At 38.8% G+C, this 24624-nt stretch overlaps 1 protein-coding gene across 1 annotated transcript in view; it reads left to right on the forward strand.

Moving 5' to 3' along the window:
- Window positions 1-24300, forward strand: part of FGD6 (FYVE, RhoGEF and PH domain containing 6) — a 75039-nt gene extending 50739 nt beyond the window's left edge. Inside the window, exons 10-21 of the mRNA XM_074167107.1 lie at window positions 1115-1173; window positions 1294-1365; window positions 1889-1957; window positions 3617-3700; window positions 4868-4947; window positions 10016-10118; window positions 10639-10785; window positions 11606-11708; window positions 13670-13797; window positions 14515-14643; window positions 17035-17183; window positions 21146-24300. Of these exons, the coding sequence (XP_074023208.1) occupies window positions 1115-1173; window positions 1294-1365; window positions 1889-1957; window positions 3617-3700; window positions 4868-4947; window positions 10016-10118; window positions 10639-10785; window positions 11606-11708; window positions 13670-13797; window positions 14515-14643; window positions 17035-17183; window positions 21146-21182 (1160 nt within the window). The 3' untranslated portion in view covers window positions 21183-24300. The remainder of the gene's footprint in view (window positions 1-1114; window positions 1174-1293; window positions 1366-1888; window positions 1958-3616; window positions 3701-4867; window positions 4948-10015; window positions 10119-10638; window positions 10786-11605; window positions 11709-13669; window positions 13798-14514; window positions 14644-17034; window positions 17184-21145) is intronic.
- Window positions 24301-24624: the final 324 nt, after the last annotated feature.

The raw sequence follows: 24624 nt of genomic DNA on the forward strand, positions 1-24624 counted from the left end.
TCTCCTTGATTTGGGAGGAGCTTTTTGTTCACACCTCAGTTTAGTTTATTATATGGCTTCATGGACCTTCTGAACCTTTCAGTTCACAAAGCTGTATCTGTTAACATGCTTTCTTTCTGAATATGAACTCAACCAAAAGGGAAGCATATACATTCTACAATACTAATATTCTAATGATTATCTGGAAAAAAAACCCAAGGCATTGGTTTTACCTAGTTTGGTAGGCTTCTCTGTGGACTTTTAAGCAAATGTAGTTGCTTTATTTGAAGTGCCTGCCTGCACTTCAACTACTCAGAAAGTGCTAAATGCTTTAGAGATTATATTTCATCAGAGCAGTTGTTCTAGCTTTCAATTAAATGAGTCTTTTTTTTTTTTCTTTCTACTTAAGTAAATTACAGGGTTTTGGGTAAGATCCTTGGATGGGTTCTCTCTCATATACACTCACAGTTCAGTAATTTACATAATCCTTTCATGTAACCCCTTTTTGCAGTTACACTTTAATATATATTGCAGTCGAGTTGCTAGTTATTAAATATCAGTACTTAATAAAACCCCTCATCTTTAGTAACTCTTCTCTTAGAGAAATTTTTTTCCATGATATTAAAAGTTTGAAATTTAGAAATTCAAACTTTATATTATAGTTATCTTGAGGTGAGCAAAACTGAAGGCAGAAGAAAGAAATCACAAAGATTTGGATGATTTTTCTAGGTAGTCTTCCATGACTGGCACTGGAGGCAGTTGTGTAAAATGGAAAAAACTTAATCTCTACATAGTCTCAGTTAAAATGTTAACTTTTCTGCTGTAAGTAGAGATATTGAAATTAAAGTAATTCTTTGTGTGAGAAATTGCAATTTAATTTTGCTTGTGGACTGTTTTAATTAGCTGTAAGAAATCATTGACACTGTTGGTTAAAGCAATGACTTGCTAGGGCACACTTATTAAACTATGTTCCAAAGATTCTGGGATCTATGGGAAGAGCTCCTGAATGTGGTGACTGTACTATCAGGTCCTTGAGTCTTGGCGTGATGTGGAAAGGCAATATCGTACCTGTGCTTTACATCACACCAGTGCTATCTAGTCTGTATAACCAAAGCATCATTTCTTCATCCTTCAGATGCTTTAGCTGTTGTCATAGAAGTTGCAAACCATGCCAATGACATCATGAAGCAGGGAGTAAGTATTTCGACTTATGAAGTTGGTTGAGTAAAGATTTTTTTCTCTTTTTTTTTTTTTTAAATAAAAATGTTACGGATACAAGGGCAATTATTTACCTTTTACTCTTTCTCCCTGTAGGATAACTTTCAGAAACTCATGCAGATTCAGTACAGTTTAAATGGACACCATGAGATTGTGCAGCCAGGAAGGGTAGGTCCTCCAGGTGGCATTCAGCAGATTGCAGTAAAAGTACAGCACAGATGATATGCAAGCGACTGAAGCTGGCATATACTGAGAAGAAAAATGGTCCATCGCTTAATTATTTGGTTCTAACAGTCAAATGAATACTGCCTCTCCATGTATGGGTTTTTTTTTTTTCAGACATTTATCTGATGAAAACTTAGGATTTTTAGAATATGATTCCTTGCCAGATCTTGCAGGCAGATTTTTTTTTTTTTTTTTTTTTTTTTTTTTTAACTCAAACTTACCCTTGTATTTGTCATGGTTTCAAGTGCAGCATGGAAAATTGTAATGCAGCCATTCACACTCACTTTCAGAGAAACCTAAGGATGAGAAGCCTTTCTCATAGGGGGAACCTTGAATCCCCAAACTTCTGCAGCACTTCAAGTGTAGTAGTGATAGTAATAATGATGATGATGAAAAAGTCAGCTCATTTGTATGGCTTGTGCCCTGAAAAGCACAAGGTTTTGAATTGCTTGTTTTAATTTCCTAGGTCTTTCTGAAAGAGGGAACACTGATGAAGCTGTCCCGGAAGGTCATGCAGCCACGAATGTTTTTTCTGGTAAGATGCTGTGTATCTTACTGTGTGCCTAACACTAGTGTAATTTTAAGCGATCGAAATATTGCACCACAAACATAAGTAACTAATAACTTAAGGTATTGGAAAAAATGACCAGTTGTTGCTGTTCTAGTTGCTCTGTTCTAATTTAGAGAGATTATCTGTTGCATATACAGTAATTTTAATAGAAAACCATTCCATACTAAAATGTACTGTTTTGAACAATGCTTACTTAAAATTTGAGCACTTTTATAAGAAATTATCTGTAGTAGCGTGAAAATTAAAACGTAACTGCATCCCACTTAGCTGTACCAGATCTTAAAAACTACAAGTCTGCTGCTGCTATTGCACCCTTCTCTCCCTCCTCTCCTTCCCTCTTCCTACTCTGCTTCCCCTGCACAAGCCCTCCTGCATCCTGAGCCGAGCAGTGGGCTGGAAGTTAAGTGCTGGATTCTCTTCCTGTCTCCGCTGCTGCTTTGTTTTGAAACTCCTGTGCATCTCTGAAGTTTCTGTTTCCAGTTGAACCTTTTGTTTATCTCTTCTATTTAAGACAGTAAAGCAACTGTTGTCCTGTGTTGCTTTGTGGCATTATTGGTCCACAGTCCTGGCTGAAATCTGTCTTTTAATTACCATAGTACGAATAAATATTTCCCTGTGTATGTATTGTAAACTTGCAAGTGCCTATCTTAAGCTCTGGAGATGACTTTGTAGCACATAAAGCACTGAGGTAACTGCTAATGATATCGGTTAAGGTAATAATCTGAAAAAAAATGGTGCTATCTTGAGCTGGACTTCCCAAATCAGATGTTGCTAATTTTAGTGCCTCTAGTTTGGATTTTCTTTGTTTTGGGTTTTTGTTTTGGGGTAGTGGTTTGGGTTTGTTTTTTTTTTTTTCTTCTTCTTTTTTTAGATATAAAAGGTGCAGGGAAGTGTTTATACCTTTAGACAATGAAGCAGTGATTTTTCCATTGATCACGTTGTGAAGATTTAGTAAGGCTCACGAACCATTTGGTTATTTCGCGAAGAACTTCATAGCAAAAACTCATGAGACAGTTCAGTTTTCTGGTCTGTGCTTATGTGCAGTAAACGAAGTGTGGATCCATGTGTAGAACAACACAGAAAATAAATAAATAAAAATCTTAATAGCTGTTCAGAATGAAGCCAAGTCCGGCAGAACAGGAAATAAACAGTAGATGCCCACGTAAACGGGTAAAATTCACATGGTACTTATGGATAAGTTTGTCCTTATAATCATAAATTGCTAATCTTAATTCTGCCATCTCTGAGTTTCTGGAATGTTTTGGTTTGTTTGAATGGTTAATTCTAATAGCCTTTTAAAGTAGTTTGTTATACGATATAGCTGTGTACACGAGAAACATTTTTGTCCTTTTTGACAGCCTGTTCTTTGACATCCGTGCACTGTTTACTCATGTGCCAAATGTATATTTACACAAGGAGGATATAAATAGACACCTATTGTTACCTAAATTCATACATGAAAATATTTTTTGGGTCCTAAGTGGAATAATAGGAAGCAGAAGATGCCTTTCTGGACAGTTGATCTCAGTCCTGTATGAGTTCTGTACTTCCACTAAAATGTATCTGAAATTATCTGTCTCTAAAAGTCATTAGTCATTAAAAAGCATTGCTTCTGTATTACAGTTCAATGATGCCTTGTTGTATACTACTCCAGTTCAGTCAGGGATGTATAAACTCAACAACATGCTGTCGCTGGCTGGAATGAAGGTAAGTCACTTGTTAAAATTAGTCTTTCTCCAAATCTATTTAAACTCAGGCCTTCAAATTTTCAAAGCGCAAATATGTTTGTCATTGGAAATAAATATTAAAAATGCTTATATTGCAGAGGTGTCCTACAGGCTTAACCTTTCTTGCATAATATCATCTGTGGCACTGCTGCCTAGGTTTCCCTAAAAGAATCTTTGCCACAGGATCACCTCACCTGCGTTTTATCCAGTATTGGCCTGCTCTGAAATAGTCTGCCTGCTTATTTTTTGTATTGTATTTTGTTAGAATGCCTCACTTCTGCCTTGTAGCTGCTCTTTATTACCCACGCCCAGAGATTAGGCATCTCTGCCTGATAAGCTTCTGGTGGATCAAATCTCCATGGCTTATAGAGGTCTGCTAGCTGTGAGAGAAGATGCAGCTTTTGTTTCCGAGCCTTTGTGAAAAGCGTCGAAGTTAAGCCCTGAGCCCCTCTGGGTAGTGATAAGGGACACAAACACCATATATTGACACGGGCCCTGACATGACAGTTAGTGGGAACAATGAACCGTTGCCTCGGGGAATCGAGTAACTTGTCTCTGGTCCTGTCAGAGAAAAGCACCGAGTCCAGCTGCAGTGCAGATCTGGCGCCAAAGTCCAAGCTTTTACGGGCAGAGCTGCAAAACCTCTTCCACCAGCAGATGCCTCGTGGTGGCTCAAAACCACTCTTAACTTCTGAACCTCCTTATGTTTGAAACTAGGTAGCTCAGAAGGATCAGCAGGGTGATTCAGCCCTTGGGGGTATGGGGCAGATGCCCACTCTGGAGTACACGGGTGGGCTACATCTTGTCCTGCAGCAGTGCCTTTTTTTGCCCAGTTGCAAGAGGTCCTTAGAGGGCAATGGGCCCGTGCATGTTGAAGCACAGCAGGAGGTGTCAGACAGCTCTTCAGCTTCATCGCCCTGGATGTCTCCAATGTTGTATGCGGCCACAGTGAAATAAAATGGGCTGCATGTAATCTTGGTGTAGCTGGGCCCTCTGGACTGGTGTGTGATCTCCTACTTTTGAGATTTTGCTTTCCAATGTACCCCTTCTGCAACAAAAACGTAAGAGATTTTACAGTAAGTAAAACTAGAGCAACTATAAAAGAACCATTTCAGTTTCAATGTAAAATTTTCTCTCTCGATTGAAGGTTAAAAAGCCAACCCAGGAAGCATATCAGAATGAACTGAACATTGAGAGTGTAGAGAGATCCTTCATTCTCTCAGCAAGGTAAGTCTTACAATTGAATAGTGGTGATTTCAAACAGGCCACTTAAGCTTTTTATAGCTTATTTTGCACTTATGTAATGAAAAGTTACCCTTGGCTAGAGTAATTACAGAATAGAGGGAATTGACAGATGGGCGTCTGGAAATAAGGCAGGCTTTGTTCTAATTCACTTTTGTTCACATTCAAAATCTGATTTTGAAAATGAATTTTATTTTTAAATGGGCCGGCAGAAAGGAAGCCTGGTCACATGTGGTAAGTTTCATAGATACCACATGAATTTGTAGTCTCTAGTACAGTTCACCCTGACTTATAAGAAGACTGTCCACTGTGAAGTGGTGGATAGAAGGACAAAGGCTGTAGTAAATGTGGCTGGTATTTGAGCAATTTGGGCTTAAGGCTGCAGCTGGTAGGGATTCTGCTCTCCTCAAGACAGTTAACTGTTAATCAGAGTGAAAAAAACTCTTGCTTGGTTCCTCCTTTTCAGCTTAGCTACACCTTCAGAAACTTTAAGTAAATTGAAAAATTATCCTCCTGCTGCCTTTCCTTGAGAGGAACAAGAATTAAAATTGTTTCAATTCAACTCATTTTAGGCTTTGCTTTTCAGTATTTTTTTGTTCTTCCAAAGTTGCTGATGTGCTCTGTCAGTGCATTAACAGGACAGGATATGAGGCATGACAATAAATTTTGATATCATTATTGGTAACTAATATAAATTGGAAGAAGTCATCCTGGTCTTTTAGCTAAAATAATAGTGCAATTGAAACAAGAAATGGATCTCAGTGAACCTGAAATTATGGAAATGGCAGCAATTACTGGAATGGTGTTTGTCTTTACCAGAAAACCAAATTCTCCACGTGGCAGCAAAAGGATATGTGGCGACTAAACCAGAGCAGCTCTGGTCTGCCTTAACCAAAATGCCTTTAGCAAAAACCTGTTTTTGTGGATTGTTGTTTTTACTGGGTTTGAGTTGGAGTTTTACATGTTCTGACATTTGTGACAGTGGTGATACCAATGAAGAAAGACATGTTTTCTCTTTTGTTTAGCAAAGCTGAGCAAGGGCAGACTGCTTCTTTTTATGTGACCTTGTAAATACCGACACGAGGATGTCTGCACAAAGATAGCAATATCTCTAGCTGAGGGGTAAACCAAGGTTAACCTCGTCAGAGTAGCCAAAGGAAGTAGCTCAATTGTCTGAGCAGTAGTTATTTATAACAACAGACTGGAAAGGAGTATTTTTTTATTTTCTCAACAAATGTATATGTTTCTTATGGTTCTTTTGCACATTGGGGGAAAATAAAGATGCCAGTGACAGTTTAGGGTGTGATACTGCTCCAGTATAGTATGAGAAGGTCCGTGCTGCTGAGGTGTCTTGGTGACTGGGTGTCACACAGATACATGGAGACATTTATGGGATTGTAGTAGGCAATGTGGATTTATCTCTGCTTGACTTGAAACAGCATTTCACTTTTAATTAGGTCGTTTTAAAAATATTGTAAAAAAAATCATTGGAACTTGTGAAAGGATTATCAACTTGAAATACAACCTACCTGTTTTCCACAAAACAGGATAGACTTGTCTTTTTGAGGAACTGCCTAAGTGGTAGATTAAAAGCAGCTCCTGTGAAACACATGCTGGTCCATTGGGGAAAACACCTATGTATAACATCCTCCTCAAATTGGGCAGAGTTTGTGACATGCTTTTGCCTTGACCTTGAAATTACTGGAATTACCCTCTGGTCTGATTTGCTCTTTCTTTTTTAGCGTTGTTGATCTTGCATCTTTGGAGAGCATTCGGCCCTGTTATTTTTATACTTGCTGGAAACTATGTGTGTGCAAGAGCCCTAGGTTACACAACAGTGACAGAGAGGGGTTGCATTTGCTTGTGATGAAGGAGGTGCTGGGGGACCCAGGTGTGAATGAGGTTTTTCAGACTGTTATCTGTCTGTAAGTGAGGCCTGTGCCTGTGGTGGTGTAGGAGGGAAACAAGTGAAAAATTACCAGCAAGAGGTGCTTGCATATATTTTTTTCCAATTAATTATATTGTTCCTATTGATAAATATCCTGGATGTGAAGAGAATCAGTATCTTGTCAATACAGACTGTGTCTTCCTTTTGATGATGCCTCATTCTAATAAGTTCCTGGCTCCAGTGTGGTAAAAACCTCAATTACAAAACTGTTCAAATTAATCTCACAGACATTGGAGACAAATTTCATTTCTGTGCTTTTTCAAATAATAAGCATTATGTGGAGTGCACACTGAAGAAGAGATTCTGAAATGCTCCTGGGGACAGAGCTGAGGAGCAATTAAGCTGGTGAAAAATTGCTAGTATTAAAATGTAAGCCAGTGAATAACAGAAGTATAGATTAATGCCTAGACAAGAGTCTTTGTCACTTCAGGTTTAGTTTTACTGACTGCATCGGTATTCTGCGTTATCTAGTCTGGGTTGAGGTTTCAGTTTCCCTGGGATATCTGTTGGAATGTGTATTGTTTTACATGGTACAATGCGGCATTGTACTAGAAATCTCTTGATCAGAGAAACAAGTTAGTGCATCTGCACTGTGCAGAAGTAAAGCTTCAAAACAATAGTTGTGCCAGCCTGACGTGGTCTGAGGCCAGCTGGCCCCGTCCCCCTCAATAAGGCTCCCCCTCAAAGAGCTACCCCAGGCAGACAGAGCTGCATCGCCTCCCCTAACATAAGGACGGCTCATGCAAGACTAGCTCAGCTGGGAGAGGTGCCCTGAGGCTCTGATCCTGGAAACAGGATGGGTATACTTCCGTGAGCCCTCCTGGGACCCCGAGATGCTTACTCCATTGGGCAGCTGCGACGTGTGCCCCTAGCACACACATTTCCCAGTAATAACAATTGCTGGGGCTCTGTGCAGTCCACTTAAAGTTTTCTACTGTTTTGATAAATCTTTAATAAGTAAATAAAAAATAATCATTTAAAACAAAACAAAAACAAACTAAAAAAAACCCTGCGATTTTAGTGAACAAAATGACTTTTGAAAGGATGCAACGAATACTGGAGCTGCAGCAAGGGAAGTGGTAGGGCTGTGCAGCTGTGGGGGAGGGCTGGCAGTGACAGCAGAAAAAACACTGCCTATTTTGCTGCAGCAAACCATTACATCAATTCGTTTGCCAATGGCACCGCCTTTGCTCTGAAGTTCTGAAGGATTGTAAACAACCCTAAAGGCTAGCGCTAGCCAACCTACCAAGTGCGAGCTCCCTGGTGAAGTATTAGGGCGTAAACCGTGGAGCTCATTGTGAGAACAGCCCTATACGTAGCAATCCCCTTATATTGGGGGATGCTTAATCTCCAAAAACTGTGCCAACTTGAAATTTTATTATTTAATATAATCTCAGGAACCTAATTAAATGTAACTAGATTTTGAAAAAGCCAAAGGAGCTGATTAGTTATGAATGTTACACAGCTAATGCAGAACAGTTATTCTTAACAGATGAGGAACCAAAGGTAAATAAACTGAACAAAATGTTCCACTCAGAATGTGAGATATTGGAACAGACAGTAATTCATTGCTTTGCCCTTGCTTGTATCTTATTTCCTCGCCTTTTTTTCTGATTTTTTTGCTGTGTGCAACAAAGTCTTTTTTTTTCCCCCATGTTTACCTTACCAGATTTGTCCTCTCTGATTCTGTATAGTACTCGGTTTCATCCAGTTCAAAACCCCACCTCAAAGTATTTTCCTTAAAGATTCAAAGAGGATTGAAGCTTCCAAATTCACCTTCAAAAGCCATTAGCAATAATTGGTGTTGCACACCTAATTTGTGTAAATCATTGCTTTCCTCTTCGCTAACTTTCCTTTTTCTATATTCGTGTTCAATTGCTTGGTTTAAAAGAAAATAATTTATTTGATACTGTTTAAGAAGCGGGGAATGAAAAAAAAAGTCGATAGTAAATACTGGTTTAAATTTTATAAGCCCTTTTTAAGCTGATATGGCATCTCAAACAAGTGATCTAGCTGTTCCTCTGCCACAAAACTGCTTCTTCCTTCCTCAGAGCACCCTCTGTGGTGCAGCACCAGTAGTTGTTCAGCTGAGTGATGAACCCAGTCAGTAAATTGATCCAGAGGAAGGGCAGGTCGATGGCTTGCTTTAATATGGATTTGCTTCCCGCTTCAGCTCACTGCACTTGTAGCCCACCACATAGCCATGTGCGTTCTGGCACAAGGGACACATAAAGACCTAGTGGCTGAGAGGGAGCCCAGTAGGCTGCCCTTTGTGGCTGCAGCAGTGTGGATTTATATAAGATGAAAGCAGTGGGCCTCAGGAAGAGCTTTTGGCATTGCATGTAATCCAGTATAGCTGCAGGCTCCCCCTGTGCCAGGCGTTCCTGGTTCTCCCTGCTCCCCGTTCTATGCCACTTCAGCCTAGCGCTTCCCTTGCACTTGGTTAGTGATCCACCAGCTGTGGGATAAAGAGATATACAGTTAGCTCATCTGTTTATCTCTGTGGATTAGCTGATCCACTGGAAAAAATTATGAAAAAAAGAATTATTTCAATGATCTGGTAGGAGCCAACAGTCAGGAGCACAAGGCTGGGGAAGAGACAACGTGTTTTTTCTGACAGAAGCTCGGTGTTTCACAGGGTTGGGTATAACAAACTGCACCCCGAGACAGAAGGAAATGGGGAAAAGAAGGCTTGCTGAAATTTCAGAGTCACTCTTGAGAGGGAGGGCCCATGCCTATGTTCTGGGAACATCATTTACAACAGTGTTACTCAAGCTATTCAAGCGTCCAGGGAGGAGGGGGAAGAAATGACATGCAAGCCTTGAAACAATCACAGGGTATTTTAGAAGAAGGAAAGGGAGCAGGGAGGGAATCCACATTATTACAACAGACACAGAAATCTTTTTAGAAATCAACACAAATAACTTGATGCCTTGTGAGCAGTTAAAAAAATAATGCTAGTTTCAGTAGGAACTGGAGACGGTCTATAAAACTGAAATTGCAAGAGAGTTAAGTCAATGTGTAATAAAACTAATGGAATTCCAATCAACTTATAACTTTAAATGTTAAAAATAATAAATTGATTTATTTTTTTTATTCCAACAGTTCTGCTACAGAAAGAGATGAGTGGTTAGAAGCTATCTCCAAGTCAATTGAGGAATACACAAAAAAGAGAATCACATTTAATCCCAGCAAAAGTCTTGAAGAGGTATATCACCCCCCTACTGTTGGCTTGTTTCCTTTTTGAATATAAAGTTTCTTTGCAGGTGTTTAGAAAAACAAGAGGCATTCCATGATGAAAAATAAAACAGGATGGTAAATGATAAGTGAACAGATGATATAACAGAATGACACTTCATAATGTTATCAACTTCATAAATTTAAAATTATTTTCTTCCAAAAAACCCAAACGAGCTTTCTCAATTCTCTCTATAGTCTTGCAAAGAGAAAGAGGAAATTAAAAGATTTTAAAATATAGCAGCTATTGATATAAATAGGCTGGTAAGGCTTGGTAGTCACACAAGTCTTTTTGAACTAATTAAATGCAACTCTTTCTTCAGGCTTGCATTATAATGGTCACTGATGAAATAGTCGATAACATTTTAGACCGTGGCAATTTATCAGAGAAGGCTTTCCAACATAATTAGAGTTAACCTATAATCACTGATAAATATTAATCCTATTTCTCACCACTTGAATGTAATGGTTTTCTGCCTATATTCTCTCAGGCAGATCCAGAGAAACAAGAAGAAGACAGTCCACTGGGATCAAAGGCTCCGATCTGGATCCCTGATACTAGAGCCACTATGTGTATGATCTGTACAAGTGAATTCACGTTGACGTGGAGAAGGCATCACTGCAGGGCATGTGGAAAGGTTGGGCAATTTTGTGATTACCTTTTCTGTTAGTCATTCAGGTTCTTTGTGTGACAAATACAGATGGGGCCTGATTGCACTACTACATCAGTTCTAACAGAACACTCTACTATGACACAATTATATGGATTAAAAAAAACATGTTGGGTTGGGGTTGTTTGGGGTTTTTTTGAGTAAGGTGTGATGGCGCGTGTTCAATTTTTTAACCCCGTACATGTCCCTTATTTTGCATTTTGGAGTACTATTTATGGTTGTCTTCTGCTTCTGCAATTATGTAGTACAAACGAAGAATCTTAGCTGAAATGAGAAAAATGTCTTCCTCACTATTTTTTAAGATCAATGATGATTTTGTTTTTAAGCTACTACCAAATTATTTTATATTTAACACATACGAAAGGTATATATAATAAACCTTTATTTTTCTTGTTTTAATCAAGTTAGAATACAGAGTTCAATGCAGTTGAGACATCTGTGTTGTGGAGAAATTATCAAGAGAACAATGACTTTTTTGGTTATTTCTTTAAAAGCTTATGATTTAAACAGTTCAGTAACACAGTAGACTTACTCTACTTTTCATGGATTGTTAACATTGGCTTATTGACTTGTGTAATTCAGTGATTTTATTCTATTTAAATTTTTATCATTTAGAGGAGGAAAGAGCAGCATGTTGAACATAATGAAAAGCAAAGACCTTAAACCATTTTCAATGTAAAATAGTGCCTATTTCAGGTTCTGTTACAGGCTTAGCAGTACTGAAGTGAACATCTTTGAGCATTTGGTGATTTACAGGTGCACGTCATGTACTTTTATCTGTTTCCAGATTGTTTGTCAAGCTTGTTCATCAAATAAACATGGTTTAGACTATATGAAAAACCAGCCAGCAAGAGTATGTGATCATTGCTTCAGGGAGCTACAGAAACAAGGTAAAGAAAATCTGCACAAACTATCTGTCTTACTTTTGTGGCCCTTATTAACATGATATGTCTGTGTCTCATCTTTACTGCTGGGTTCAAGTGCCTAATTCTGCTAATGCCTGAAAAGCAGTAGGCATCTGAGGTTGTAAGAGCCCAAACAAGTCTCTGTGGAGTAAGCCAGGAAGTGAATTTGCAATACATTGGCTCTTCCTTCCAGAAACGTGCATGTGTTTCCCTACAGTAATGACATATAGCTTATGCTGCTTTCTTTTTGAGATAACTAGCATTACATTGCTTTTCATTAATCACGAGGTACAAGTACACATTAAAGTCCTTGCAGCTTATCATGACCTCCCAGTGGGTTCACATGTACTTTTACTCTCTGTAACTTGTACACCTGTAAACTTCGTTTTTGCCAGCTAAGCTGGTTCTGGGGCTCTGTAAATACACAGGTCTTCATCTTACTGAAGCTGAGTCTCTTCAGCCTCAAGCTTCAGCTCATCTGGAATTCAAGAAGTTGGCATATCTGCACCTCATATCTGAGGGAAAACTCCTAACCGTTGCCTACTGGCAAGATGGATTTCAAAGTAAAGCACCCCAGCTAGAGCTAGTTTCATTGAAACACTTTCAGAGAATGCTGGCAAGCAGGGGTGAGATAGCCTAGTGGTAATAACATTTGCTTAGAGAGAAGGTCCAAGGTCAGTTTCCTTCTCATCCTCAAATCCGTCTCTTTGAAGGAGCTTAACATCGTTATACAGAAATGAATGTAAAATCAATGGAGGCACCTCCCAGTGAGATGGGAATCCAGTCCCATCTCACAAGACTTGCTCTGAATTTGGACTAGAGTCCAAAGATTCTAGTATACAATATGCAAACAAGCCCTAAGCAGGGACTGAATCAGTTTGCTGGAAGAGCCTCCAGCCTCTGGAAGAGGCTCCAGTTTGATACAAGGTCTCTAGGGTATCAGGAAATCTGTGATGCCCCAGTGAAAAAATCAAGCTATGGTTTCCAGTATGCTGGGGGTGACATTTGTCATGGGGGAGTGGAAAGCAGCATCGACAACCCTTGAAGTGGTGGTGGGAGCCTGCAATGATGGGGAAGGCGGATTGTCTGGACCACCTGTAGGTCTGTGTGTTGGGCACTAGAGGCTGCTGTGCTGCAGGCAATTGCAAGTGCTTTTAGCTGGGAAAAAGAGCCGCAGAACAGGTACAGCACAGCTGGCAATCCAGTTATTATCTGCTCATTATTTCAGAGCCTTACTATGTTCAGGGACAACTCTAGAACTAGAAGTTCTTACTAGAAGTAACTTAATGAAGTTACTCATTCCAGGATGGGCTGTAAAATAGTGGTGGGTGTTGCTAGAAAAGGGGGTTTTAAGGGAGTGAAGTGTTGCAGAAGTCTTCCAAGAGATATGAAGGAACTGGCTGTGGCAGTGGGGAAAGACAGCACATTCTCTGGAGATGGAATTCTTCAGAAGTGTGTGTGTGATGGCATCAGGCTGAAGAGGAGCCCTACAGCATCCATAATGGAAAAAAGCTGAGAAGATAACAGATGTAGAGAATTGAAGGACTGAGAGTTGGGGAAGAGAGGTGAAGAACAGACTGGACTGCAGAGGACAGGTCTAAAAATTTGGTGTGATTTTTAAGACTTAATTTTCACCCTGCTTATGCGCAAAGGTAGTTCAACATCAAGAAAACAGACTTTGAAACAAACAAAATCAATCCATTTAGTTTTAAATTTGTGGTTTTTTAGTCTGTGATTTGGAGGATTCTAACTCGTGGTCTTGATGATAATACTGAAAAGTTAATTCAACACTGAATTTATTGTGATTAGGTGTTACTATTGAAACACTGTAATCAGAATAAAAATTCAGCTGTTTTTAAGAAAACAAAAAACAAAAGTCCAAGAATCATTGCCTGTGTTTAGTCATCTGTGACATGAGAGCAATATATTCATCCTATCCATTTTAGATAACCAGTGCACTCCTAAGACCGGATCCCCAGTCAACCATAAATCTCCATCAAGTGCCTTGTCTACAGTATTACATAGTATTCCCTCTGGAAGAAAGCAGAAAAAAATCCCTGCAGCCCTCAAAGAAGTAAGTGCTTTATTGGTCAAAAGTAATGCGTTGTTGGTATTACGTCATCGATGTTAACAATGAAAAAAATAATTCCATATTTTAGCCATCTTCTCTAGAATCAAAAGTAGAAATTCAACTGTAACAGTGCTTTGGGCCTTAGTTTTCTATAGGCAGGGACCTGAACTATTTAGCAGTGTCTAAACTGCATAAACACCTCTGAGACTGTGATTCAGAAAGACAGTCAGAATTGTAATTTTTTTCATGCTTCCCAATGTTTCAAGGAATTGTGATTTACCTCTGCACCAACAGTCAGTGAGAAGACTCCTACTCCAACTCAGTTCTTGGCTTATGATTAGGAAAGGTGGAGCTAAACTCTGCCTACCTATACTGAAGGTCTTGGGAATGGGAGGAAGGAATTTTTCTTCTTAGACAGGAATGTGTGGTCTCCAGCTGTATGTGGTCCTCAGCTTCTCTTGTCTTGTTGCACCCGATTTAAATTCCAACCCTTAGTGTCTGCAGAAACCTCTCTTCCAGATCCCAGACCAGGTAGATGGTGGCAGACAAAATTGTTTTTATTTCAGCCATCTGAGTTAATTAGCAACATTAACTTGAGATCAGGTAAGAATTTGAGTCTTTGACAGGACAGGGCTCTGGAGATCTGTTTTAATAAAGCTGTACTGCAAAAACTTGGACAGACGCATAACTCTTGGGTGTTGGGCTTGCTTTCCACTTCAGGTTTCAGCAAATACAGAAGACTCTACAATGAGTGGCTACCTACACAGATCTAAGGGCAGTAAGAAACCATGGAAACACCTATGGTTTGTTATAAAAAATAAGGTGCTATACACATATGCTGCTAGTGAGGTAAGAGCCTACATATTTGAAATCAAATGTCCAATGATAACGCTGCATTTGTAATAAAATTGTTTATTTTTTTGATCTAGAAACAAGCTATAAAATTAGATCACCTTACAGTAATGGATCTGATTGTGATATAGTATTTTGAAAAGGCCCAGTGAGCTTGGTACCATAATATGCTGATACAGCTATGCTGTTTCTAATTCCAGACCTAGTTTTGAGTATCTCTGCACTGCACACCATTGCACAGTTGTAGGTATGTTCTGAGTCAGTTGAATACATGGGGGTCTCTTTAGATGCGTCGCACTGGACTAGTGGCAAAGCCAAGATTATAAAAGCATCTTGAAGTGTTTTGTTCTGCGGTTCTGTAAGGTATTTTGAGTGCTTGGAAAATGAGCAAACTAAATCTCTTGGCTTCTCCCCAAACTGTCGTCTTCAGCCTTCAGGAGTTATTTAATATACAGTGCTGTAGTAGAAAATAAGAAATGCATCTTGTCTAATGGCATTTGCTTTTTTATTTAGAATGTGTAGTCCTATTGCTATGCGGAATAATCTCTAACCTATATATATGTAAGCTCTGGACATCCCAGCGTGTGCCAAGGATGTAGTTTTATCGCATCTTTTAATATTTTGCAACATACATGGATGTATTGTAGCTCTGGAAGGTCTTGGGTTTCGCTTGTTTAAATTATATGTTGTAGTTTGCTAATATGTTTTACATATTTTGCTCTTGAAACCTCTGTTTAAAGGTATTGCTATCCCTCACTTCCTTTCAAAATGTAAAGCCCAACATATCCTGACTGTGTAAAGAATTACCCTTCTTCACCCCACGCAACCCCCACTGTAGTTATTTCCTGGTTTGTGCTCAGGTTTGTTCCTGGGTTTTTCCTGCTGTAGTGCCAACCTTTATTTTAGCACTTCTGAATTGTGTCCAGAACCTGCGATGTCATTTACACCACAGCATTGGCAATAGTAAAAAAACATCTTAAATAATTATGTACGAAACAATTACTTGTGCAAAGATTTGAAAAATATTTTAGAGCATTGTGTCTTTTCTGGAAGTTGCAAAGGAGACTTTGACAACTGTAAAGGAAGGCATATTAGTCTGTGACAGTCACCTTAAATTTTCTTTTTCTTGGCTTCCTCTGAGATATCAGACTTCCAGAGTAACTTCAGTTTGCAGCTTGCAATCACAAAATTAACTTTTTCCTATTTTCTTTAAACTAAACAATATCTGTCTTTATTTTTCATCTTGATGGGCCATTGCAGGAGACATTGTGTAGAGAGTCTCAAGGGAAAGGTCCAGTGTGGCTTTAGCCAGGAAACCCTACTCAAGCTACCTATATTAGTTCCAAGTGATACAAAGATTAGTGGTAAAAAGACCACTTATTAGTGGTACTGAGACCTAAGATAGTAAAACAGATTGCTAAGTCTTACTTGACTGTTTTCCAATGTCAAGAACCGCTGCTTTCACAGGATACTCTTGTTTCAATGTAGAGGCAATTACCAAAGTCTTCACCTCATGTGTCAGTGTTTAAGTACATTCTTTGTTTATTTTTTCTACCCAGTAGCATTGCAGGACCCTGCCTAGTTACAAAGCACTGTTCTGGAATTTGCATGGGATGAAAATACTTTCTTTTTTTTTCCGCTTCCTTCCAAAAATGCTGTGCATTGTATTTATTAACTAAAAGACAAGAGTATATAAAAAAAGGAAGTAATTGAGATGAATGAGGAAGGAAAAAGGTTGCCATTTTAGTCAGGTTTTGAAATTATGAGAAGGTAAAAAGGTACAGGTTCTCTTGCTACTCTTTCCTAGCCAGCGCTTGTGAACACTCAGCAACTTTTTTCCCCCTATCCTGTGAATTTTCAGCAACAGAAAGCAAAAAAAGATTCAGCGACCAAAAAGAGCATTTGGAGTGCAACTCCAGTGCTTGAGAACATAGGTTACATGCATAGCTCCTCCTTTTAGCATACCCAGGGCAGCTAATAGCATCCCATACCGCTATTAAGACATGAAAACTCACTGCTAAGGTTGTTGGAGAAAACATTGGGCAAGATAGACCTTTAGTCTGCCAGGTGGTAGTCGATCTTTTGATACAAGAAGTCCTTACCAGGCAGAACGATGAGACTATACAGTGAAAGACAAGGTCGATGTTATCAGGGAAATAAAAAGAGGAACAGCAATGTTGAAGTCTATGAGGTTTTGTTATTTCCTGTCCCCTGATTCATGCATGGAGACTATACAAAGCGGCATTTTGTGCATGACTATTTGTAACAACTTGCTTGTTTTATAATCTGTTGCAATGGTATGGTGCCTGAGTAAAGTCTAAGTGCATTCCTTAGTATGTCTTACAAGGTCTAATTTTCATCTTGTTTGCCTTTTTCCCCGTAAAATAGGATGTGGCAGCATTGGAGAGCCAGCCTTTACTTGGATTCACAGTCAGTGAAGTAAAAGATGAAAACTCAGAGTCTAGAGTGTTCCATTTACTGCACAAAAACACTTTATTTTACATATTCAAAGCAGATGATCCCCATTCAGCTCAAAAGTAAGAAACTATTTGAATTAATTTATGTTACTTTTTTCTAGAAAATGTTTCAGAAGTCATGAATGTTAATATTCACAGATTAAGCATATGTACAAAAGATGCGTATTATATATGTAAACAAACCTTTTAAATTACTTAAACATAAGGTCCTGCTTTCATTAGGACTTCTGAAATGCTTTCAATGAAGCAGAAGACTGTCCTTTGCAAAAGAATGAATGTAGGAGAATGGAAAAGTACAATAAAATAAGAAATCATTAATTTTCCTAGCCCGTTCCTCTATCCCTGTTCTGCTTATGTGAAAATTGACTGTTACCTGTGGAGAAATCCAGAAAATGTGTTTTAAGAGTTAACTACAGATAGTTGTCTCCCTTTTTTAAATCTCCAGATGTAAATTTTAGTTATTTTTAATGGCTAGATGGCAGTGAAAATAAAGTGAAACCTAAGAAGTAAAGGACAGAAGTTTGAACTGTGTGTGCAGATGTGCCTGGGTGTGTCATTAATAGGTAGAAAACGTTTGCTATGTAAACTATGGAGTAAGCTGGGAATGAGCATGGAAACAATACGTTTAAGTTATCTTGCCTATATGCCTGGCTTATCTGACTGGTTTATCTGCAGTTTTCCCAAGTGAATTTTACATTAATAAAATAGATTTAATGCGCTAACTAGACCACTATTACTACTTAAGCATTCAAGTGGCTGCAGATACAGTTTTATGCAAATAGGGATATTCTGAAATACAAAGTACCCAAGGGTACTGAAAATTTTCACAGAATCACAGAATCACAGAATCTTAGTGGTTGGAAGGGACCTTTGAGATCATCGAGTCCAACCACATTAAAAAAAAAAAAAAAAAACCAAAAAAACACACACCAACAAACAAAAAAACACAACACAAAACCAAACAAACAACAACACCCCCCCCCAAAAAAAAAAAAAAAAAAAAAAAGCAAGCAGCATCCATCAACTAAACCCCACACACAACACCCCACCACAAACCAACAATCCCGGGCACTAGATCATGCCCTGAAGAGCCACGTCTACACGTTTCTTAAATACCTCCAGGGATGGTGACTCCACCACCTCCCTGGGCAGGCTGTTCCAGTGCTTGACCACTCTCTCAGTAAAGTAATTCTTCCTAATATCTAATCTAAACCTCCCCTGCCGCAACTTCAGACCATTTCCTCTGGTCCTGTCGTTATTCCCTTGGGAGAAGAGGCCAACCCCCGCCTCTCTACAGTTTCCTTTCAGGTAGTTGTAGAGGGCAATGAGGTCTCCCCTCAGCCTCCTCTTCTCCAAACTAAACATGCCCAGTTCCCTCAGCCTCTCCTCATAGGACTTGTTCTCCAGACCCCTCACCAGCTTGGTGGCTCTCCTCTGGACACGCTCCAGCACTTCAATGTCTTTCCTGTAGTGAGGGGCCCAAAACTGAACACAGTACTCGAGGTGAGGCCTCACCAGTGCCGAGTACAGAGGCACGATGACTTCCCTGCTCCTGCTGGCCACGCTATTCCTGATACAGGCCAGGATGCCGTTGGCCTTCTTGGCCACCTGGGCACACTGCTGGCTCATGTTAAGCCGGCTGTCCACTAACACTCCCAGGTCCTTTTCTGCCAGGCAGCTTTCCAGCCACTCTTCCCCAAGCCTGTAGCGTTGCTTGGGGTTGTTGTGGCCGAAATGCAGAACCCGGCACTTGGCCTTATTAAACCTCATCCCATTGGCCTTGGCCCATTGGTCCAATCTGTCCAGGTCCCTCTGTAGAGCCTGCCGACCCTCAAGCAGATCAACGCTCCCACCTAGTTTGGTGTCATCCGCAAACTTACTGAGGGTGCACTCAATCCCCTTATCTAGATCATCAATGAAGATATTGAACAAGACTGGCCCCAAAACTGAGCCCTGAGGGACACCACTGATGACCGGCCGCCAACCAGATTTTGCTCCATTAATCACAACTCGCTGAGCACGGCCATCCAGCCAGTTTTTTATCCAGCGGAGGGTACACTTGTCTATGCCATGATTCTCCAGTTTCTCCAGGAGAATGCCGTGAGGGACAGTGTCAAAGGCCTTACCAAAGTCCAGGTAGACAACGTCCACAGCCTTCCCCTCATCGAGAAAGCGGGTCACATGGTCATAGAAAGAGATCAAGTTGGTCAGGCAGGACCTCCCTCTCATAAACCCATGCTGGCTGGCCCTGATCCCTTGGCTGCCCTGCACATGCCTTGAGAGCTCACTCAGGATGATCCTCTCCATGATCTTTCCCGGTACTGAGGTCAGGCTGACAGGCCTGTAGTTTCCAGGATCCTCCTTCCGGCCCTTCTTGTAGATGGGCGTCACATTGGCCACCCTCCAGTCATCTGGCACCTCTCCTGTTGACCAGGATTGTTGATAAATAATGGAGAGAGGCTTGGTAAGCTCTCTTGCCAGCTCCCTGAGAACCTTTGGGTGAATGCCATCCGGCCCCATAGACTTATGCGTGTCCAGGTGCATAAGCAAATCATTAACTACTTCCTCTTGGATTACAGGGGAGTTGTTCAGTTTTCCATTCTTATCTTCCAGCCCAAGAAGCTGAACTCCCTGGGGGTAGCTGGTCTGACTATTAAAGACAGAGGTAAAGAAGGCATTAAGTATCTCAGCCTTTGAACAGTTGAGAACGTGCTTAATGGCATTTCTCTACACACAACATCTGGATGTCTTTTTTTGAGTTTTTGGGAGACTTTTGTCTTGCAGATGCACACAAATGTTTCCTTGTTAATTAAGATAGTATTCTCTTGTTTCCACTGTGCCCTCGTTTGTACTATATAAAACAAAACTAAAAAAATCCAAGGCATTCAATAGCTTTGTTTTCCTATTCAGACAATGGCTTTTGTCATCAGTAGGAAAACTTGAAATTAGACATACTGTATTTTACTGAGGCTAGGAATAACATTAAGTACCTTAAATTGCAAGCTTTCTCCAAGTATTTAATATCCTTAGGAGATTTCTGCTGAAATTCCAGAATAAATGCTGCTTTGATAGCATTAAAAGAAAAAACAAAGAACATGTTGTTGGCCTGTTTGCTTGAGTGGGCATGTTTTTTTTCCTGTTAGGGCCAAATAAATAATTGATGTATTTCTGTAAGTACAGTAGTAAATTTTAACAGATGTTTACTTTTTTGATGAGCTTTGAAATTGTCAGTCCAGTACTAAGTTCAATGCTTAAGCTGTTTATGAATTTCTTGTATTTGTATTCCATATTAGTTATTTTTAATGAATGGCAGCGGAAAATACAATGACCCCTATAAAGTAAGGGATAGAAGTTTGAGTTGTGTATGCAGGCAGGCACAAGCACTTACACACAGTTAGCAAATTAAACAGGGCAAGGAAGAGCCAAATCTGTCACTAACATGTAGATACTCTGTGAATGCTAAGACAGGTTTGAATTTCCATGATAAAGATAATTTTACAGTCTTTGTCTCATACAGTTCTTGCAAGACTTCCACTCATGAAAAAAAAAAATCATCAGTATGTGGGCCCCTTAACTTTAAATGCACGCAGTTGAGCCCTCACTTGGAAGACAGAATTATTTCATTTTTTACTGTGTTTGACAGTATAGCATCCCAGTGCTTCAGAAACAGTAATTTTTGCAGCATCTTTGAGAAGGTGAGGATGTTTATCACCTTCCCAATCACATAGAAACAGAAACCCACAGCTATAGGGGGTAAAAGTATCTGAATATTAACTTTGAACTTCCATTTTTGAGATACCTTGGGTCAGCTGCTTGGGACTTCCCACACACACCCTTTACTCACACTTGTATTTTCACCGATATAATGTGCAGGGTTATCTGTTAAATATGTGATTCAGTAGTAACATGTATTGTGTGTGTGAATATGAGGGAGTTCTGTCATCATGCAAAGGCACTATTCCACAGCAGCGTGACTGATACTTTTACCAGCAACTTCCTAACAGTGTTTAATTTTCTAATAGGTGGATAGAAGCTTTTCAAGAAGGCACCGTCTTATAGCAGTGTCAGCATCGTGTCTGCAAGTGTAAAGGAAAACGCCCAAGGATGGTGGTAAAACAGAGTACAGCATATGTTCAAAGAAACGGAATCTTGCCGTCTCTGCCTACACAGAATTGTATATTTGTCAGAATTAGGAGTTGGTGCATTTTTAGTGTAAGGTAATATTTTTTTATAGAATTGTGTGTATTTTTGTGTTAATACAAAATGTGTTATTTATTAAATTCCAATGTTTACTTTAATGGTCAGAATTATTTGTGAGGTCTGCAATGAGATCCAAAGTGTGCATGTCTTCAGAATGGCAGGTTGTTGGTCAACATATTCCTAAAGTTTGTGCTTTTTTTTTTTTTCAAAACCCAAAGCAAATCTGTTGCAATTGTACAGTTCCTCATGATTTGTGTATAGGTCCTGAGTTGCTGATGCTCACTTTGCAATTTACCGAGAACAGATCAGAATAGGAATTTCAAAGGTTTTGGATCTTTGTTGACTATGTAAACTCCTTTATGAGAAGTTGTATAATATTGCTGCTCCTTTCCTTCAATGGCAGTTCAGATCTTGCATATCAGTACATTAAATCAGAAAAACAAATTCTCTATCACTGAAGCTATTGCAAAGTACAGTTCGATTATTAAAAAAGAGAAAAGGGAAAAATATTTTAAAACAGATGTTGCAATTACAGAGATAAGGCACTAGAGCTTCTACAGTACTACAAATGCCAAAGAGACTAAATGAGTTATCTTCAAACAATTGCAGGATATATTTTTTTTTATGTTCCCAGTAGTAATTTAAAGCAGAGTAAAAATTACATTTTTGATATACACGGAAAAGACGAAATACCTTATTTGTTTCAAAACTTTGTGTGAAATCAGTTCTGTACGCAATATGAAACACTGTATAAACTATTGTTCAAGGAACGTTAAACAAATATATGCACCCCGCTCTCCCAAAATTTTAAACTATTATATATTTAAATAGTATGTTTAAACTGGAATTGCCATACCAAGAAAACCCAGCATTTTTAGTGCAGTTGGCATTGAAATGTATACCATTCTTTGAAATACCTTTAGTTTACACTGTGGTTTGTTCGGTTCGATACTTTAAAACACAATTCAGTTTTAGGTGTTTAAGGTTTTTTTTTTCTTTAAGCAAATTGTCAGTATACCTCATTAGGAAATACTTACTGATGATTCTGGTGCATTTATTCTATTTAACTTTTGGAATTTTTTTAACACTGTAATAGCATAAATGGAACTAGAACTATGAAAAATACACGAAAGGAAGCCATTTTTATGTCAAATGCAATGTGTATGTAGCCAGTTAATTTTACTGTCTGAAACACTTCTCGGTAGTCCTCTGAATAAAGCTAGTTGTGGTAAGAGAATTAAGAGCAAATCACTTTTCATTAATAGTTTGAATCCATGTTAACAGCTGTTCTGTGGCCTTACAAAGGAAAGAGAATAGATGGTAGAATAGTTAGTAGTCATCAGAGAAAGGCCAAGAATGAAAATGCAACCCAAAATTCTCTTATTCCCTCAAGTATCTCAAGATCGGGTCCAAGATACTAACATATCTCAGAAACAGCTTGATTTTCCAGAGTTTCTGTTAAGTTAGTAGCAGGCTTGAAAGCCTAATGCTTAGTATTAAGTATAGAAGTAATTTCTTTCTGAATCAGGGACTTAAATCAGTAGATCTGGCTTCCTTCATGAACACTAGAGATTTGACCAGATAGTGTTTGAAATTCAGCAAAGCGTTTCAACGCGTATCAAAGCGTTTATTCTCTTTTATTTTAATACAAATGTGCTAAAAGAATATATTTCCCTTGTTATATATAAAGGGCTTTTACTTAATTTTCAAAACCAGCTGTTGACTGAAGCCACGTAAGCTATTAAAATCTCTTCAGCGTGATTTCTGACATGGTTTTTACTGTATCGAAAACAACACTGATACCAATGTAACATAGATGTAATGTGGCTCTTCCAGTCAATATCATCAAAGGGAAGAGCTTCTTAATATTTTTACAGGGAGTGTACACCAACTAAGATGGAAAGCCATGAACCGAAAATGAATCAGAAATTTGGCTAGGAGCAAGCTCATTTAATTTCAATTTATGATTTGATATTGATCTCCCTGCTGCAAAACAGAGCAATAAAAGTGAAATACACACTGAATAAGGTGCCCGAGTTCTGCCTCATATGTGGCATCAAACTACCTCTGAAGGATTTGGTGCAGAGTGAGAAAATAGTTTAAAGTGTTCTGTGAAACTCAGAGGACTTCTTCCAGAAGCAGCTAATCAATCAAAAAACTCTTTCTGTGACAGAAATAGATTGGAACAGAGCCTTAAAAACAATAGTACACATATTGCAGTCTAATTCTGTGTGAAATAAACTGCCTTTTTAAACGTTGGAATATTTCTTTTCCTCTCTCTCCAGCACTAGTGCTTTGAAGAACCCACAACATAAGCATTTTCATAACAATTTCAGATGGTTGCTTTTCAAACTTACCCTATTTCTCCAGTTCACCTCTCATTTGATTCATTACCATCAAAAGTAAAGTATTCACTTCTTGATTTGACTAAATACTAAAACAAGACCAGAAGTTTTTAAACACCTGGCTACCTCTTCTTATAAGAATCTATAGTTAATAAATAATTTAAGATTGGTTAGTAGAACATGAGACAAACATTAGCATTGAGTATTAGTTCTAGGATCTTTAATCTTGGAGAAATTAAGCGTTCTAGGATCATGAATTCTCTTTAACTTAAAACTATTTTTGTGCCCAAAGGACTTAAAACAAATGGATAGCTAAGCAGCTATGGAACACATTTTACTAAATATTTTCTGTGTGTGGAAACTTGATTACTCAATTATGCATATTGCATCATAACGTAAAGAGATGTTTGGAAAGACACATTCAATGCATTTGTGTGCCCTAACTGCTGCCCCTGTATTTACCATCCAAATAGGCTTTTATTTGGAGCAGTCCTATATTGTACTGTCAAAATGAAAAGAACAGAATCTTTATTTTGTAAATGAAAACAGTTTAAAGTTGTTGTAAATATTCCTGTGGATATGTACCATTTTTGTATAAATAAATTCACACTAGTTGAGTCTGCATTTTTTTTAATATTTTCAGAGTTTTATGTATTATGTAATTTGTTTATTCATTGATTTTCAAATGGCAGAATCTGCTCCCATTATCCTGCACATCAGTCTTGCTTTAAAATTCCTACTATGTTTTGCCCTAGTGAACAGAAAAAGGCCAGAAAAGGTAGGCTGTGTGCACAGACTGACAGTGCTGCTGGATCTGACCACCTGGAACATCCGTTTTAAGTGAATTACCTCACTCATGTGAGCCAAGACACCACGCACTCTCACTACCAAAACTAGTATTTTTGCTACAAAATTTATTTCCATCTTTCTGCCCTCCTGTCTTTCCTTAGCTGCCT

Source organism: Numenius arquata, chromosome 2 (assembly GCF_964106895.1).
Source record: "Numenius arquata chromosome 2, bNumArq3.hap1.1, whole genome shotgun sequence".
Taxonomy (NCBI): domain Eukaryota; kingdom Metazoa; phylum Chordata; class Aves; order Charadriiformes; family Scolopacidae; genus Numenius; species Numenius arquata.